The 20,930-nt window shown below is 35.2% G+C and overlaps 1 protein-coding gene across 18 annotated transcripts in view; it reads left to right on the forward strand.

Annotated features, from left to right (window-relative positions):
- Window positions 1-20,930, forward strand: part of LOC18423249 (uncharacterized) — an 83,476-nt gene that overhangs the window by 58,867 nt on the left and 3,679 nt on the right. For 16 of the 18 annotated variants that reach the window (XM_088864960.1, XM_088864961.1, XM_088864962.1 and 13 more), the window contains 7 exons: window positions 14,042-14,108; window positions 14,288-14,329; window positions 18,560-18,665; window positions 18,811-18,921; window positions 20,380-20,451; window positions 20,593-20,694; window positions 20,774-20,820. In XM_088864960.1, the coding sequence (XP_088721086.1) occupies window positions 14,042-14,108; window positions 14,288-14,329; window positions 18,560-18,665; window positions 18,811-18,921; window positions 20,380-20,451; window positions 20,593-20,694; window positions 20,774-20,820 (547 nt within the window). The remainder of the gene's footprint in view (window positions 1-14,041; window positions 14,109-14,287; window positions 14,330-18,559; window positions 18,666-18,810; window positions 18,922-20,379; window positions 20,452-20,592; window positions 20,695-20,773; window positions 20,821-20,930) is intronic. The other 2 variants (XR_016054210.1, XR_016054211.1) reach the window with 1 other exon arrangement.

Genomic DNA, 20,930 nt, shown 5'->3' on the forward strand with positions numbered 1-20,930 from the left:
CTAGAGATTCTTTATTAATTTTTTAGATTTTTTTTTTTTGGGATAAAATATCAATTGAAAGTAAAGTACGTTGGATTGAGAGAGAGATATAGAGAGAGAGAGAGAGAGAGAGAGAGAGAGTTTAATTGATGAGTGAGAGAAGCGTCCTAAAGATAGAAGCCTTGGATTTTGGATAGGGGACCATAGTTCCTAAAGGGAGAGATTTATATTTGTACAACAGTTGAAGCATATGTTGCATGATAAACTTCATTGCACTTCAAAATTCAAGCAATCTCTAGACAATGTCAAGCACAACCTCAATTAAGTATCAAATACAATCTTTTACAGGTTCACGAGATATTGCATGAAAATGAAAAGGACAAATACAAGAAGAACATTAGTTACAGATAGGAAATACAAAATATGTCTTAAGTGGCTCAGATCAACAATGCCGGCTTGTTGTACTGCCTTTGGTTCATTAATTTTTTGGTTGTGTTCCTGTGATGCTTGTGGGCGACTTCACTGTGGTGCATGTCAGCATCTCAAATTTGCCATGTAGTTGACATATGTTATAATACTGATCACATCACTGAAAGAATTTACATTTATCATCCTGACGCCGAGCACATTTAGTTTGTATACATCGATAAAATAGCCTATTTGGGTTGGCTTTGATACTTGATTGATATATATATATATATATATATATATATATATATATATATATATATATATATATAGGAAGCATCTACAAAACACCTATAGGTGAAGTTCTACAGTACTTCACCTACACCTCTTCACCATCCAAAGTTCATCACACGATCACAGTTGTCCGATAGTATTTGAATTTTTATAATTATTATACTAATCAGATTTTCTAAAATTTGGGACATGTATACATATGCCCAAGTTGCACCAAAATAAAATATTAAAAAAAAATAATAGACATAAAATAAAATGAGAAAATTACTCCTAGAACTTTATAGGGGTATTTTGTGTAATTTTTAACATTCAAATTATTTGTTTTATATTTTATTCATGTGCATCTCACTAAGGCGCACACACATACAAAATTTCAAATCATTATCATTTGTAAAAAACATATTAAAATTCAAACATTATTAGACATCTGTGACCATGTGACAAACTTTGAACGGTGATAAAGCCGTAGGTGAAGTATTGGAGAACTTCACCTATAGGCGTTTTGTAGTGTTTTCCATATATATACAAATAAAAAACAATGAAATGTTCATGCTATGGACATCAAACCTTATATCTTCAAGGAGAATAAATAATTTTTTGCTTTTGAAAACACCATTGAATTTTGCCGAAACTTTAATGCAAAAAAAAATCCAAAGCACTGTTGAATGGAAATTGATAGTGCAAACACTGGTAGGAATTGCCTTTGTATGCGAAATCCATCTCTATTGAGGCCAATCATATGGCCAAAATAAACAACGTTTTGAGCTACAAAAGAGCGTACATCTGCCTCCAAAACAAAGAGTCATAAGTGATGTAATCATCAACCACAAAGAGGCTAGTTTTACAATGAAAATACAATCAAATTAGAACCGAGACTCAAACCAACATGCTAACATTTAGTTCACAAGAAGTATAACTCTGCCAAATGTATTTTCTGGAGATAGCAACCATGTTTCATAACTTCATAAGATCTCTAGGGTGGTAAGAACATTCTAACCTCAACCTAAGACTGCAATGTCATGATAGTGAAAACCAAAGGAAATATAGTAAGTCCATACAAACTGAGAAATACAATTTAAATCAAACATTCAGAACCCCTCTGGCGGCAGCAATCACATTTGTATGAAGTGCAGGACCCATATTTAAAAATGGTATGAATCAGAAAAATATATGCTGGAGATAGAAAAATAGTGGTCAATTCCATTGTATTAAGTAGTTTTCAAGTGAACCCAATTTGTATCAGCTTGATATCTCTCTACATAATTACCCAAATCCTGTACCCAGAACAGTATCAATTCAATTTTTTTTTCATATTTTTAGACACTCACCTCAAAGAAAAAATGAATAGGAATAATAAACCATCTAAGCCTCCATGCTTAAGGAATCAAAAGCACGAAGTTCCTCATACTGGACCACAATTCTTATGAAATAGGCAGGACCCTTATTAAAAAAAAAGTATAAATCAGAAAAAGATAGACAATCTATGGCAAAATAGTGGTTTAACTTTCACTTTTCACTGTCTCCAAATTCTCTCTATTCCATGAACGATCTACAAAGCAAACCAGAACCAGAGAGGATGTGTTACAGAAAATCAAACAAACACAGAAACAATTCCTGGAAATATGTTTCTCTCTCTAGGAACCCAAGAGCTTCACCAATATGCTTCCCAACAAGCCACCACTTCAGAATTTGGAAAACCTCTCAGGGCCCAGCAATAGCTTTATCTCACTTCGCATGCAAAACAAGAATGTAACTGGTTGTAGAGAGAAGCAAAGAATTATTCTTTGGTATTGATTCATGACACAAAAATGGAACTTCCACTTTCGAGAGAGAGAAAGAGCTGAGATGGATATACAGTAACAAGAAGCTAGAATAGATGGATGTTGAAAAATATTCATGTTCAAACTTAGCTACAATGTTTCCACACGCCACAATCACATTGAACGTGTTCAATATAACAACAATAAGCAGTTGTTTGTCCACTCCCTCTCCTTTTATGGCCGTTGGAATATAATGGATGGATATATGTATGATTATGATCATTCCATTTCTCTATCGTATGTTACTAACTTATAAAAAACAAAAAGAAGAATAGAGTGATACACAATTAGAAGAGATCAATGGAACACTTAAGAAAAATTGAAAGTCCAAATAAAGTATGACAATAGGATGAAACAATACATACACTAGCAAGTCATGCACACAGAGACAATGAAACAATACATACACTGAAAATGAAATGTCATGCAAATCTCACACATAACACACCAAATAGACCGTATTAGATGATTAGAAATCTCACCCAGAACAACAGTATGGTAGCACACGCAATGCTCGCCAAATGTTATAGAACTTATTACACAACCTGAATTGTTCAACTACTCAAGAAATGTGCCAAGAAATTGTTGCAAGAAACTGTTTCAACATAAGAAATGTGCCAAAAAACTTCTAGCGATTTGGGTAGGCCTCCCACAACTGTGTCACCATGGCGTCTCACAAGCTGATGCCATCATCATGATCAGCTTTCCCTTGAGTCAATTGTAAGAAACTGTCTCCTCCAAGTACCAGTTGTCTCGCAACCCTCTTTCAGAAATGCAGCTCTCTTATGCTATCGGCTCCTTGTGTCATCATGATGTAGTTGTGTAATATTGCACATGCAACAACTACATCAACCTGTATTCCCAGAGGATACTACATTTGATTCCTGAGTACAGGAAATTGACCTTCCGTAGCCCAAATGTCCTCTCCATATTGAATGTCGCTTGTTGAATAACTCCTTGTGATCCTGAGGAGCTTGTGGGCCTGAAGCAAATTCGATTAGATGGTAGCAGACTCTTTGATATGGTCCTAGGAAACTACGCATAGTAGGGTAGCCACCATCCACGAGATAGTATTTTCCTATTCCATGTTTGCGCAATGAGTATATTATACGGCCAAATATTACACGCCTTTTAAGTGAAGCAACAAAAAATAATGTAATAGAGTTACCCTCAGGCACTGCATCCCTACTGCGTTCATTACCAATTACGTCATATAGGACTTTAGAATCTGATGCAGATCCTTCCCAACCTGCAAGTACATAATGGAAGCGCATGCCGCAACCAACCGCAGCCATAACATTTTGGTTTAGAAAACCTTTTCTGTTTCGAAGATGATTATGCAACCGACTACGAACTTAAGCAAGAACATATGAGTCCCGTTAATAGCTCCAACACAATCCTATTAAGACAAAAAAATTATACCATTATATTAGTTCTCACTAAGATGTGAGAACGACAATGTGGATTCGTTGACAATCACATACCTTGAAATATGGGTAAAAGCGCAGTGTCGCACCAGCAATGGGGGCAGGTGTTTCATTGCTTGGTGGTTGCAAGAACAAGGGTTTCAATTCTAAGATCACTTTTAAAACTCTATTGAAGAAGAAACTTATGGTTTGCCCTGAATGTTGGAATTGTTCCTGGACCACCCTATTCTGCTGATCATGAGTGACGATGCTTAAAAATATGGCTACTTGTTTATCAACTGTCAAATATCTTGTATCTGCAATGTTTGTCCTCTCCTTTAACAAATTACATGGCCCGGTAAAAGCATTTTTCTCCATTTGTAACTTGTTGAAGCACTTATGAGGGTGCCTTGTTAGCAAGCATTGGACATAATTGGCCCCTTTAAAAATTAAAGTATGAACACGCCCCCTCCTCATTTGGGTAGTGATATACCAACATGCAATGCAACACATTGCATATGCAGCACCTAATATTATCAATAACCGACACCGTCGAGGATCTATAACCAGTGTTTTAAAATGCGCCCGCATCAAGCGTTATGCGCCACGCAGTGCATCGCACTGTCCCGCATATGCAGTTTGGAGAGATGCGCCCGCATCAAAGCTGCATCCCGCATCGACTGCATCAGGCCACATAATCTGTCCACCATTTTTTTCAAAACTTTACCCCTCAGGCAGGGACAATAAGGTCATTTTGAACTTTGAAAATGGGGGGAAAGAGCTTGGGGGGTATTAAACCACCCATACAATATTTTTCAGCCACATCCATGGCTTTTATTGGTCGATTGAATCAAAAACAAATTTTTGGGCAGAAATTTTATTTGTTGAAGTTCTTTGATTTGTAATACAAGATACTACAAACTAAAAGTCCATGAAGATTAAAAGTTACAAATCAAAGAACTTGTCCCAGTACTTTTCAAATAAAATTATAACTTTAAAGAATTTCATGGACTAATACAATAAAGTTACAAATGAATGAGTTTATAAAATTTATTGATTTTCGTAAATGCTCTAAATATTGTAAAGTTACAACGTTTTTATAAATTTATAAAGTTTATAAAAAATATACAAATCAAGTCGAAGAACTTCATGGACTCTTTTCAAGATTAAAGGGTTTATAAAATTTGTAACTTTAAAGTTTTTAGTTGTAGATTTGTGCTTATGGTTGTTGATCGTTGAATGTTTTATGAAGCTAGTTTCAAGTTTCTAGTTTCTATCAAGGGATAGTGGATACATAATTTCCGACAGCTAATACTTTTGGAGTTAATGAATAATCTAAATACCTACTATCACATTTATCATCTCCATATTTTTTCTATGTATTAATCTATTTTTTAGATTTTTTAGAATTTTTTTATATTTATTGACTGCATCACCGCATCGGTCCCCCCAACGCTTTTGGTCGCATCTCGCATTTTAAAACACTGTCCATTACTACAAATGACAAGGCCAACAATACTTGTCATCTATAATCAAACCATTACATGAAAGAAGCTATCTATAAAGCAAATATAAATAAGATGACATACATAAAGTAAAAAACTGCAACCATAAAGAAAACTTTATAAGATGCAATTCATAAAGCAATTGACTTCAACCATAAAGCAAACTTTATAATACGCAATCAATAAAGCAATTGACTTCACCTATAAAGCAAACTTTATAAGATGTAATCAACAAAACAATGACTTCAATCATAAAACAATCTTTAAGATGCCACCCATAAAGCAAAAAGATGCAATCCATAAAGCAAAAGACTTCAACCATAAAGCAACCATACAGCTCCATTCCCTCAAATGCATTGACGTTAAATAATCCATATTAGGTCAATGCCCAAGTAGCATAATAAAATCTAAAAAGTTCACTAGCCAAAACCATAAAACATTTTTAAAACATAGACAATCAAAGATCTATTGGAAGCGTTTCATCTCTTGATCCAAGTACGCCCTTTGCATCCTTCACTCCTCCAAGTTTAGTAACATCTTCGCCTTTGTAGAATCCTGAAAGATCATAGTTGCCATTAAAAGCACTTCATCACCAACTTCACCTTCTTTCCACATGGCTTCAATAATCTTAAAGGCATCTCTCCTGGCCTTGGACAAACCATGCACCACTAGAGCAACGACAGGAGGACTAATACTGCTAGGTGCGCTGTAATACGCTAGCATCTTAATGCTCTGGGCCATCTTTATTATGGCTATCGTCATCGTCTCAGTGAGGGTGGATTGCTTTACTCAACGATGTTTCCCTGTTGGAGTTTGGAACTGTCGTCTTTTTTACCCAGATGATATTAGGCCATCAGATGAGGATGAGTTGGATTCATCCTGGACTTTCGAGTGGGGTGGGTATCAGAGTACGCAGTGTGGGGCTGTTGTGGCTCATTTCTAATGCCACCCCTAATCGATTTGTAGGTCCCATCTGCCATGCCACCCGCAAAGATCTTACTTAGCTGCGGATAGTCAGGCAAGGTCCTGTTGTGTTCTTTATTTGTCCATTCATTCTCCTGCATATAAAAGACATTAAGTTTATTTGAGTGATATTCGTATTTAAATATAGTCAAACATTTAAAAGTGTATGCAAATGAGTAATTACATACCGCTAGGTAATCATTCCATACAGCAACCTCGGCTGTTACAATCCTCCTTGTCTGATCCCATCCAAAACCAAATACAACCATAAGCTTTTTATGTCACTGAACATGGTTCTAAAGAACTTGTGCTTGCTCTTTAACCTAGTTTTAGTGTTTATTTAGCCATACTTGGTTCTTATGGCTTCCACCATCAGTGGCCATGCACCTGTTTTAAAGCCCCCCACCGGTCCCCACGATCTTGGTCTCCTTCTCCATAAGATCGATAAGAAGTCCTTTTCTGATTGTGTCCACTGCAAATTTCTCTTGCCATCGATATTATCATTAGCCGCTGTACTTGACGACGAGTGGGGGTCCATCCTATTATAGGAAAATAACGGATTTATTATTATTATTATGTGACGATTAGGGCTTCAAAACTTCGTCATGTATGTATGTATGGTCTCATGCATACATACTCACACTCACACTCACACTCACACTCGCACACATATATATGTAGCTAAAGTCCTCCAAAATCACGAGGCTATCCTCCAATATATTCTATACAAACATCCAACACCTCACATCTGTTGCATACATCATCTGAGGCTATCATCTAATGTATTTTATATAGTCATCCAATACTTCATATCTATTCCATGCATCATCTTAGGCTATCCTCAAATATATTTTATACAATCATCCAATACCTCACATCGATTGCATACATCATCATAGGCTATCCTCCAATATATTTTATACAATCATCCAACTTGTTACTCAATTGCATACATCTATTGCATAAATTATCGAAATTCTCATATTAATCTAATCACACTTATACAAGTACATGTCACAGAAGGTAGCATTCAAGCTACTAATATATCAACAAAAAATCAGTGGGTTCATAAAAGGTAGCACAATCAAAATCATCAGACAAAGGAGCAGGAATTGATACAAGGTGAACATTTCGATAAAAATACAAATCATATCACAAGACATATTATATTTTATTCGTATTATATTTTAAATAATTATTTCATGTTACACATACAAGTAGCTTGGTAATATCCTGTTATACATCTATCCTGGCAGTATCCAGTATAAATATCAATATTGACAAAGTACGACACCGGCATGTTAACCATGTAACCATGTCTGTGCATTATTGTTCTAATGTCTCAATTTTGAGAAATTATGCACTATAATGCAATAATGTGTCGTGAATTTGCCTCAGACAACATTTGTGACTGGTCTTTCATTGTTTAGACATCTCGAGGGAGTGACAGTCTGCTTACTTAAGGTATCAATATTATTGGAGGCGATTTTCATGCTAGATGCAAATTCAAGCAAGAACTTGACAATTATTTCCACATAGGGGGCATGCGTCGGCATTAGTATCTTCATGGTATTGAGATTGCTTCATCACCTCATGGCTCATAGACATGCTCTTAAATAGAAAAAAGATCTACAGTATTATAAATCATGAGAAAATCTCAAAAGAACAGGAAAATGGGTTACTCACTTTGGCCAAATATGATTCTCCTCACATAGGCCTGCTAGTTTAGTCATACAAGGTAGGCGGTATACTCATATTACAATATTCAAAACATCCAGCGTAGTTGTGTTTTATGTGGTCAATTAATACGGTTATACCTGTAAACCACATCTCTCAACAATATATTATATTAATAACAATTCAATCCAAACCAAGGTGAGATATTTCAGTTTCCTAAAATTTTACAATGATAAAAATATGAAAAATATTTTGTTGCTTGAAAGAATGTGCCAAGGAGAAGCTTTGTATAAATCACAATTTGTATATAATTGATGGACTTTACAATGAGGGAGCACTAAAGCCCATAGCCCTCTATACATCAATGGTTCATATGGTGCTACCCAAACATGCCCATGCCCCTTCAGATGGGTGGGACATTCAAATGGATGGGACATTCAACCTCTAAATTTTTGGCTTCCACTCATTTTCCCTTTGCATCATATAAATAGTAACCACATCCACAGTACAAGAATACCAACAAAATAGATTCAAGTAGATATTATTTAGTTTCCACAAATATGGAACCTCATTTCATATTTGTCAAATGTATTTAAAAGAACAAACCCCTACTAACAACAAAAGAAAAGGAGAATGCAATTATCATGTTTAACAATACACGTGTAAACATTAATATGTAGAACATTCAAATGAACAAGAGAACTTAAAGCTAACAATATAAGCACAAATAAAATAAAAAAACCAGTGACACACTAACATAGTAGGAAAAAGAAAAACGAAAGATGCATAACAAAACATTCATCAAAGCCATCAAAATAGTCAATGTCAAACATTCTCATATGAAGCTTCACAAAGCAGTAAGCATAAATGCACAAAGAGCTCATTTTGAGACCTAGAAATTTAAGAGACACTTTTCCCCTGAATCATAAAAAAAAAGAAGAAGCAATCTCAATACCATGTTTCTTGTTTGGTTTATCATTTTTTATTATGTTTCTTGTTTGGTTTATTTGGTCTAAAAAAATTGAATACAGTATTCTCTGCATTATGAGAAGCATTAATCAAACAGAAAATAATTCACAGTCTAGCATGCTTAGAAGTAGGCATAACTTGTTCTGAAACCTAGAAAAACCAAGCAAAATATCCCTTAAACCATACAAAATGAAAGCAAATAATAGCATCTAGCAAGAGAACTCGTAAATGTAGAGTATGCATAGAATAAGACTTATCAAACCTGAAATTCAGAAATCCAAAATAAAACCCCCACAAACCATCACAAACATGTGGGTTCACCGAGACTAACAAAAAATAAAAAATAGTGAAGACTTAATTGATTATAGTAAAGATAAACTAAACAAAATAAATTAGAAACCAAAATATTGCTCACATAAACCAAACAAAATAAATTTACAGTTTCTTCTCTAACATATTGCTACTCCATTTTTTATTTAACGAAATAAAATATTGCTCATATAAACCAAACAAGAAACATAATAAAAAATGATAACAAAAAAAACAACAATATAGAGCCACATGACAACCAAAAAACATAATCAAAAATAAAAAAATATCAGGAAAATCCTGATTTAAGTTCAAAAAATAAAAACCTCATTCACTATCATAGATCGAGCCTTAAGAACTTCAAATCATTACTTGATTTCCTAATAAAAAATAAAAAACAAGTGTAATGGGATAAATATGGAAATGCAGCAAATGAAGTACAACACATAAAAAAAATACACCAGTTAGAGATATATCAGAAAAGATAAACCTGGTTCAAATATGTTTGCATTGATAAATTTTTTAAGACAGGAAAATGTGTTGTGATAAAAAATGGATGATTGAGAAAGGAAAAGTGTCACACCAAAAGCCCCCAAATATGGCGGAAAATGGTAAAGAGGGTTTCTACATAAAAACTCATTGTAATGGCCGCAAAAGGCAGAGAGGGTTGTACATAAAAAGCACTGTAATGGCCGAAAATGGCAGAGAGGGTTTGTACATAAAAATTATGTTGAAACAAAAATGGCAGAATTTTTACCTCAAAAAAAACAAGAGATAGAGAACTAACCAAGGGAGAGAGAACAAACTAAAGAGAAAAAACCAGGGGAGAGAGAAGAAACCAGAGAGAGAAAAAACCAATGGGGAGAGAAATAATCAGAGAGAGTGACAATCAAGGGAGATTAAAAAAACCAGAGAGAGCGAAAAAAGATGAGAAAGAAAAGCCATAGTGAGAAAAATCAAGGCTTCTGAGATGTACCTTGTTGTGATAAGGCTTTGGCTGAAGGCTCATCGGCGAAGAGGAAGCGGCGATGATGGTATCTGGTCTCTCGTCTCTGTGGTTTTTGTCTCTGCGGCTATCGTTTCATCGGTGTGCAGTTCTTCACCACGAGGCTGCAAGCCTTTTTCAACATGACAAAGTTCCCTTTTTCATCGGGACAAAGTTCCCTTTTTTCATCGGATAAAGTTCCTTTTTTAAGTTCTGTGGAAAAACAAAGAACTTTTTCTAAGCCTAAAGAGGGAACTTCTACAGTATTAAGAAGTTCTCATAATAAACTTACAATTTTTTATGAAACATAAAACTTCTACACTAAGAGGTAAGTTCCATCTTCCTGTAAGCAACTTCCTGTTCTCAAACACGCCCTTAGATATATCAGCTACCTGATTTGCCCAAGCAGGTTTACCAAACTTATCCCAACATTTTACCGATGTGATTATTACATACATAGTGAGTGCATTTCTTGTTACCACTGCCTCTATACCCCCTTGAATGACAACCGCGTTCTGTATTACCACCACTATGACCTCTGCTTTCATTACCTCTACCCACCGATATGGTTACGGCCTACCCATCACTAACACTAGAGGTAGATGAAAGTGTAGAGAGGGCAATCTGTTGAAGACAGAAGTATACATTATTGAGAGAGGAAAGTTTATTAGTAGCTAAAATCTGTCCATAAAGGGACTGATATTCAGGATTTAGGCCAGACAAGAACTTTGTTACTCGAAATTCTTCTCATTGCTGCTTTAGTAATTCCATATCATTTCATAAGGCCAATACATATTCAACTCTTCACACAAACCAAGGAGAGAATTGTAGTATTCACTAAGACTTTTGTCACCCTCCTATAAAAGAAGGATGTTCTCATAAAGGCAATAAACTCATGAAATATTCTTACCATTAGAATACATCTCATGTATAGGCCACCACGCTTCATCGGTAGTATCAAGAAACATCACAATAGTACTCATTTGGGGTTCCATACTATTTCGTAAGCAGATCATGATTTGACAATTCTCCCTAAGCCGTTGTTCATGTCTAGTGTTTGATTCTTTTGCCCCATCTTTTGTCAAGAACTCAATTTACCCTTGACACCAAGAAACTCTTTTACAAACATGAGCCAATAGGCGATAATTGGACCCATTCAATTTCACGAAAGTAATTGGCATTCCAATCCTGTCATTAATGCTAGAAATTCTAGGCATACTTTTTGATGCAAATAAAATTGGAGTTTATTTATTTATTTTATTTTTAATTAGGGATAGGAAGAGATAAGTTAAGAGAGCCTGAGTTGGGTGCGTGATTTGTTTTGGGATGATCTCTCTTTTTAGTTTAGGGAATAACTTATAGATAAGGTAAAGATCTTTTGGTTTAGGAAATAATAAGTGGAAGTTATCTTTTACTCTTAGAAAGGCTAATGTGGAAGTTAGAAAGAGAGAAAATAGGGATGGTGCATGAGAGAGAGAAAAAGTGAGAGGAAAAATAGGGAGGAGTAGATTTTTTTTCTTCTAAATTTTATTTTAAGGGTGATGGCCTTCATTGTAAAGCAAAGAATGAGACTTGAGTAGAGTTGATCTTGTGAAAAGATCTTTTTTGGGGTGGATTCCCTTGCAGACCCTGAGAGATGGTATATTCTCTTGTTGGGGGTGGATTCCCTTGCAGACCTGAGAGATAGTATAATCTCTCACCTTTTGTTTTATTTTTTATTATAATTATTTTTTCACTCTGCATCATTTGGTATCATAGCAACCACTGTGACCCAGGTTCAAATCCTAGGAAAGGGCTACCTGAATAAAATCAAGGGCGAGCCGCCATAGAGTGAGAGCCACCGAGGACGTCGATCCTAGGAAGGGCTACCTTTGGAAAGGGCTACTTGAATAGAGTGAGAGCCGCCATAGAGTGAGAGCCACCATAGAGTGAGAACTGCCGAGTACGTCGATTGCGGAACGTTGTGGTATGTAATGATCCTAGGTGGTTTAAGGGCCTAAGTTTCTGCGTTTTCATCACCCAAGGGTTTTGGGGGCTATTGGTTAGGTACCTAAAATATTTGAGTTCTATAAGCTCGAGGTCAAGCTTTTCCCAACCTAGGGAGAATGATGCAAATAAAATTGGAGTTTATTTATCTTTTTATTTTTAATTAGGGATAGGAGATATAAGTTAAGAGAGTTTGAGTTTGGTGCATGATTTGTTTTGGGAAGGTCTATTTTTTTGGTGTAGGGAATAACATATAAGATAAGGTAAAGATCTTTGGGTTTAGGAAATAATAAGTGGTAGTTATCTTTTACTCTTAGAAAGGCTAATGTGGAAGTTAGAAAGAGAGAAAATAGGGATGGTGCGTGAAAGAAAAAAAGTGAGAGGGAAAATAGAGAGGAGTAGATTTTTTTCTTCCAAATTTTATTTAAAGGGAGATGGCCCTTCATTGTAAAGCAGGGAATTAGAATTGAGTAGAGTTGATCTTGTGATAAGATTGTTTTTGGGGTGGATTCTCTTGCAGACCTTGAGAGAGGGTATGTTCTCTCGTTAGGGGTGGTTTCCTTGCAAACCCTGAGAGAGGGTGTAATCTCTCACCCTTTGTTTTATTTTTTATTATAATTATTTTTTCTCCTAGTGTCACTTTTGCTAGCTATGAGGGTAATGATTCACACAAAACAAGAAGCAATGCACAATACTATAGCAGATTAAGTACTCATTGACGCCCTTAATGACTCAATTGAATTTCATAAACCACAAAAGACAGCACAATCAGCAGGTAGAAGGAGAAATACTTATCATTCAGATGTATACAAACATATATCTTCACATTAGAACTATTGCAGTGGTTTCCACAGGCTTCCTACAAGATCAACCACACACTTTGATAGATTTCTGTTAGTATTCCTCATGATTTTTCATCTGTTGAGGAGGAAACATTAGCTGCACGGATTTTCACACCAAACACAGACAGCTATATTGGTTCTCTACACAAAAGGGAAGAAATATGAGGTGCTCCTTGGTGAAATTATCACAGAGTTGAATTAGGGTTACCAAAGAGAGAAGAGGGAGAATGTGAGAGAGATGGTGAGCAGATAATAGAGGAGGCCGGAGGCAGTCACCTTAGGGTTGGATAACCTCCGTGTTCGCAATCTTATTTATAACTATAACTAATATAGAAATTGCACTAATGCCCTTAAGTATGTAAAAAAGGAAGGGAATGCCATATTGGCGCGCAAACAAGACACACTACCAAAAGAGATACTATGAAAGTCAATGCAGTCATCACTTGATTTGACGAAGTCTTGAATGATTTGGTTGAATATTATAGGGTCTTCAACTGTTTCTTTTTGTGAAATAGCAAAAAATGAATGAATCGTTTGCTTCTTATAGTCTGATATTGTTTTCTTTTTCGTTCAAAAGTAGAAACCAAAATGGAGTTTTCTGTTTTCTTGTGGGGCTGTGGGGCCCAAGTAGAGATAATGGATGAATGATTATTCTTTGCTCCACTGCTTCATGTTTCCACTTTGTCATGCATTGGCCTTGCTAAGACATTTCATAATTTGTTCACTTCAGTTGCTATTCTCAATTTTTGTCTTCTTATTTTTATCTTTCATTTGTAGTTCATTTAGAAGTTAAAACTTCGATTGTATTTGGGAAAGTTGGAGATTAGAATTTGTATACCTTCTTGTTTTTCATTATTTAGAAATTAAATATCTGAAAATGGCCTTATATACTTTACAGCTCATCAAAAGCCTTACGAACAAAATTTGTTCGGTATTGTTCAGGGGGGATTAGATCCAGTTCTGAGGTAACAATTGCTTCATGCCATAATTTCCACAAACATTTTTAGAAACAACATTACTTAGTATTTTTTTGAGAATGTAAAGCAACATTGCATGTTAGAGTTAGACAAATCAAAATGATAGGAAATGGTAACCATAACTCTTTCATATTCTTACAGATAGTGGTATCCTTTTTGTTATACAGGGATATATGTGTAAAAGGCTTGGTTGACCGCAACTTACCTGGGTAAGCAGTTTATTTATTAGTCTGCTCTTGAGTGATATGCTTATCATTTGAATATGATTAAATGACCTAGTTTATACTTCAACAATCATTGCTGTTAAATGATTGATACATGATCTCCATGGATGATAGTTTAGTTTCCTTGGACTCTCTATTTTGTCAGTGGTGTTGTACTAGCTATCTTATATACCTGGCTGAAGAAATCCTAAACCAACTGGAAGATAGTCACTTGTCAATATAAATATTTGTTACCTGAACCTAATATTTGTTACTTAAACCTGAAAAGAATTTTGGATGCAAGTAAAATGTGAGCACGCTTAGCATTAGATAAAGAAAATTTTACAGAACATTGTAAAAGGTGTGCATTTTCTTAGTTTAACTAACTACAAGATAATTAATTGTCAAAGTAATTATTTGCTAACCTTGAAAATTTTCTGGATGCAATGAAAGTGTGAGGACGCTTACCACTTGATAAAGGAAATTTTACAGGGTGTGCATTTTCTTATTTTTTTTGTGTTTTCCTCTAGTTTGTAGTGCTGTTGGTCATAATATTGAAACCATGGGCATTTTGCAAAGCTGGGAGTCAATATGAAATTCTCATTGGTTATTTCAATGGCAATTGCCTAGCCAAATCAACCTGCAGACTCAATTGGCATGTGACCTACCCATAACATGAGTGAGTCGGTTGGCCTACCTATTATCATAGCCTGGAAACCACAACTTTGCTTCCAGAAATGGCCATGTTCCCTCCCTGTTTGTGCCCCCTAGAGGAATGAAGAAATAAATGTTTGAGTTATAAAACAAGAAAAAAACAGAAGTTTGAATATTTTATTTCATCAAATATTTCTTGTCTGAAACAAAAATCTTGACAAAACTTGCTTGAAAAGATTTCTTCATTTAGTTGAGCCTCTTGAAATAGGAAAGGAAATAAAATATACACTTATGAATGGTGAAAAATCATGCAGGGTTGCTTTCAATTCTTTTGCAGGTTGGGGTTTGGACCCAGGGATGACTTGACACTGGTAGGGTTTGGGTCGATCCAGCCCAATATATGTATTTATAATATTATAAATATTCTATATATTATATATAATATAATATTTAATAATCTTTATGAACTACAATGTCTAATATTTTGTTTATCTTTTGACCGGGACCCGACTCTACCTAGAGGTCCTATTGACTTGGACTCTAGGTCTACCTGCACCGATTGGATTGGGTCTGGGTCGACCTGCAGCCCATCTAGTTTACAGCCCCATGCTTCCTACATTGTCCACTTATTTTAGGAAAATGATAAAAATAACAAAAAGTATTGTCCTCCTTTTCTTCTGTGTGGTTAGTTGACAGCTCGTGTGTTCAAATTGGATAGCTTGGGTTTTAGTTTACCAAACATATTTCTTAATTTGTCATCAACATTTGTCTTCTTGAATTTGGTGTTATTTCTGGAATTGTATTGTATACAATCATGTTCATACACATACCAACTATTGTCATGTGGAATAATCATATGCACATAGGAACAAATGCATAGTGGGTGCTCATATGTTAATTTTGAAAAGGAATTCATTAAATTGATTGTTATTATCAGTTATTGACGAACAACAAGATCCCACAAGAACCGAGCTCTAATACCACTTTGATGTAGGGAAATTTGAAGGAAACAGTGAAATCACTAAGGAACAAACCAAACACAAGCACAAGTCAAAGAAACCTATGGTTTCTTCTTCATACCCAAGCTAGGGCTCCCAAATGCCTAAGGTTTTCTTTCTCTTTCAATTTCTAAAGTTCATGTGGAATGACCCTCTCAAGGTCGCACACATCTTTTATATATTATAATTCAATGTTCAAAGACATCAATGTTTATTTAATAATTAAAATGACCCAAAAAATCCTAATTTAAAAACAAAATTTGTAATAACAAATTCACCCTTGTGAATACTAACCCATTAATAGTACCTGTGAATAGTACCTATGAATAGTAATTAGTGAATAGTAAATAAAAAATATAATGAAAAACCCTAGAATCCCTAAAAACTTAAAATCCCTAAAAATAAATCTTAAAATTAAAATCAAAATATATATTTTTTGAAATGGTTAGAGAGAACCCGCTGTCAAATTTTGAAGTAGGCTAAGATGAATTCTGCATCAAAACCACATTCTTCAATCTTCATCTTTGTTGGCTCAAATATTTCCTTGTAAGAAGGACTATCTAAGAAATGATTCCTGATATGTATAGTAAGGAATTGATAGAAACTTATCAAATTTAGCTATCCCTGAACTTGCATTGAAAATGTGTAGGAAACTTTAAACTCAATTTTTTGGCCTTTAGAGGCTTTCTTGACATCTATTTCATTACTCTTTTAAACTAGGGTCACAATTTGCAGATTATGAGTCGACCACACTTCCTCTCCACTATTTTGATTTCAATTCCCTAATTATCTTGAATACTCCACCTCTTCGATATCCTTGAGATTTTCAAAAGCCATGATTTTGTTCAGCCTCCTTGTTGCCTTCTCTCCATATTCTTCACCCTCTTCCAAAATCTCTTTATCCTCATGTCAATGCATATCATAGATCGGATCCCCTGAATAGTCTTGTTGTTCATCGGAGTATGTATCGAAGATTGGTGGTGACTCCCAATTTACAACTTGCTTATCTTCTGTACGACCTATGCCAAAATCAACCTTGTTCTCCTTCAAATCGTGTAGATCAACTTTAATGTTGAGATCGCATAACGTACTCTCTTGAACACGAGGCTCTTGGTGCGGTGCACATGCATAGAATGGGTTCTCGAAGAGAGCTCCCAACTCACTATCGTCATCATAATGTGTCGAGGCTACATTTTGCACCAAGTGTTGGATTAACTCCTCAACTTGTCTTCTCAAGTCCTCAATTTCGATGTCTCGGAGGTCTTGTTCTCATTGGATGGGCTCGTCCCCGATACTTGGTTGTTGATCAGGTCCACTAGCCATGACGCCTTATTGATGAACACCACGATCCCACAAGAAACGAGCTCTAATACCTACAAGAAACGAGCTCTAATACCAACTTGATGTAGGGAAATTTGAAGGAAGCAATAAAATCAACAAGGAACAAGCCAAACACCAGTCCATACCCAAGCCAAGGTTCTCAAAAGGCTAAGCTTTTTTTTCTCTTTCAATTTCTCAAGTTCATGTGGAAAGACCCTCTTAAGGCCCCACACACCGTTTATATATTATAGTTCAATATTCAAAGATATCAATGTCTATATAATAATTAAAACGATCCAAAAAATCCTAATTTAAATATAAAATTTGTAATGACAAATTTACCCCTGTGAACAATAACCCATGAACAATACTCATGAATAGTACCTATGAATGATAGCCAGTGAATAGTAAATAAAAAGAAAAACCCTAGAATCCCTAAAAACTTAAAAGCCCTTAAAATAAATACTAAAACTAAAATTAAAATTAAGTTATACATTTTTTGAAATTGAATAAAAAAATAAAAAAAATTTGTCCTGCATCATAATATTTGAATGGAGCATCCCATAAACAAATTCAGTTTTTGACCCCCTTGACCCCTTTGCATAAATTCTACTCCTCACACTTTGCTGCACCTCATGGAAATGAGATATAGTGACTGGTACAAAATGAGGCTTATAACATCATGAAGTGTATTTTCACATCTTTCATAAATCCAAATTAAGAAACCGATTCTTGCCTCTTAGAAATGACATTTATATGCATACTTGACCCATGGTATTTGAATTTGTGCTTTCCATAAATCCAATTTTGGCAGTTAGTATTTATTTGTGTTTATCTTAAACTTAAAAGTCGTTAGCATTTTTTTGTATTCTATTTTCTGCTGACACATCTTTCAAATAAATAAACTCGACCTTTGTTTGAAAGTTACAGCATCTGAATGCATTTGTTTTCTGAAATGGGTTTTCTACTGTTGCTATTTTAGTATCATTCAAATTATCGTCACTGCACCACAAATTGTCAAATGCCACTCATTATTAAGAAGTTTGTGGATGCGTGTAGTGCAGCTAATGAATTCTGGTATCTTGTGGATATCTCGATGGGTATATGCATTGTACATATTCGATACCATAAGAAGTACTTCGTAATAACTAGAAACCATGTACTACTTGCTTTTGATACTCTTAAGTAGTCATTTTCCAAATGCTGTGAGTGGCCCTGGCAGATGTTTGAGGAGCTCAATTAACTAGTTTACTTTTTGTGACAGCTATGCTATTGGTGGTCTTGCAGGAGGTGAAGATAAAGATTCATTTTGGCGTGTTGTAGCCCAATGCACAGCTGCATTGCCTGAGGATAAACCACGATATGTTATGGTGCCAATATATTTGTTTTTTATTTTGATCATTTAGTTTTAAGTGTATATTATTCTATAGGTTGTGCTTACTGCCTGGAGCTTAGAAAGTAATATATAAGGTTTTAAACAGGGCATAATTGATGTTTTCACTTATCATTTTGCAGGGTGTTGGTTATCCGCTTGATATAGTAGTTTGCAGTGCTTTAGGTGCGGATATGTATGATTGTGTTTATCCAACACGTACTGCTCGTTTTGGTACAGCTCTTGTACCTGAGGTTAGTTCCCAGGATTTGCTGAATCCGTTACGTGCGTTATGTTTGATCATCTCTTTTGAAAATTGCATACCTGCAATACTTACTTCTGTTTGTTGCTCTTCTTTGAGAATTTTATTTATTTCTTTGTTGACAATCAAAGAAATAACAAACAAAAAAAAAAAAAAAAGAAGGAAAAAAAGAGCAAACTTGGTTGTTTCTCCTTCAGCAAATACTCAATATTGTATGAAGCCATGCTGGTCTTCGGATTATGTAACTATATATCATGCACATCCATGTGCTAGCCCAAAGCTCCTGACCTTTGGAAGGGCATGCATGTCTTGCATTGATATGTGTGTTCAACGTAGATTATTAGTTATTCGATATGGCATGTTTGCTTTGTCAATTTTTTGGTGAGTACATCCATGCTTTGTTAGTATTAATTTGACTAGTAGCGGTCCACTTTTGAGTGCCTAGTTATTGTAAATGATTCATTAATACTGTCTAGAAAGCCTGGCTGTAACCAGGCCGGAGCCTGAGGTAAATAAGTCTTTTTTTTAATTGATATGACTTCAGCGAATGGTTGCAATTTTATACAATGTGTTCAATTTTTTGTTTCTATCTATACCCCTCGTTCTGACTTATGGGAATGAGAGAGTATGAGGGAAATTCATCATTCCACAGTATATCACTGTAATTTTTCAAGCTGAGTTATTTTATACATGGACTTATAAAAGGACTTGGATCTCTTGGAAACTGGCAACTCAAGCCTAGGTATGTTTCTGTCGACATAGTAAAAATATAGTATAAAGCTTGTTGTCTGGAATCACTGCATAGCTGAAGACACATGAACTATGGACCACATTTACAGTTTCATGAGAACATTAACTACACCATTTAATTAAAATTAAGGGAACTGTGTGTGCCTATATGGAAAAAAGAAAAACTGTCTGCGCTCTTAATTTGGTGTCCGACTCTATAATTAGTCATGGCTCTGCTTATGAAGTACCAATTGTAGGACAAAATCACTTTGAACTGAGAAGATAGTGGTCTTTCCACTGGAAAATCACAGTCCATTAATCGGAAATCAATGAGTTGATAAATAGTACCAGAACAGGAAATGGCCACAAGAGTGGGTCCCACTTTCTCCATCGTTGACCATCATTTCATCAGATGGTCATATCTTCAATAGAATATATGTTTGTCATCGTCTCATGGACCATGGTTTACTTTCCCTTCAGTTTACAGTTCATTTGATGTTCTGCGGCTGGCATTTCACTGAAAGGTCAGTTTCCTGCTTCAATTTAAGCAATGGGTCTAGTGCTAGTTTGTCGAATAGTTGAGAACTTGTATTTAACATCCATAATGTATCGCAAGTTAATAGTGGTTTTTCTCTGCCTATTACCTGATTGACTTTGGCCAGTTAGCATGTGCTATACTACTATTAGCTTGTCACAACATTTGTCCTTTGCCTTCTAACAGGGTCTATTGAAGCTGAAGCACTCCGTAATGGCAGATGACACTCGCCCTATTGATCCCACGTGCTATTGTATGGTAAGTCTCTATAATGAATGCATAGCTTTATCTTTAGAGTTAATATCTCATATGATTTTCATTTATTTTCTATGATTTGTTATGCTGTTGGTCTCAAAGCTATGCTTTGCTGTATTTTTCTGTATTCTTTGTATTTTGAAGGTTTGCAAGAACTATACACGAGCTTACATACACAGCCTTGTTACAAAAGATGCTATGGGTTCTCAACTTTTATCATATCACAATTTGTCCTATATGATGAGAGTAAGTTGATCATTTATTTTGGTGAAACAGTTACTTCTGTGACATCTTAATAACGATGGAATCTACTCTGTCATTGCAGCTTAGTCGTGACTTGCATACATCAATCATTCAAGAGCAATTTCCAGAGTATGTTAATGCTTTTTCCCATTTTTAGATGCTTCTGATTGCCCTTGAAAGATATTTCTACAGTGGTTAAGGCTGATCTTTCTCCTCTTTTATTTCGCATTTCTTGCACA

This window comes from Amborella trichopoda, chromosome 4 (genome assembly GCF_054954075.1).
Source record: "Amborella trichopoda isolate Santa Cruz 75 chromosome 4, AtrichopodaSantaCruz75HAP2 v2.0, whole genome shotgun sequence".
NCBI lineage: Eukaryota > Viridiplantae > Streptophyta > Magnoliopsida > Amborellales > Amborellaceae > Amborella > Amborella trichopoda.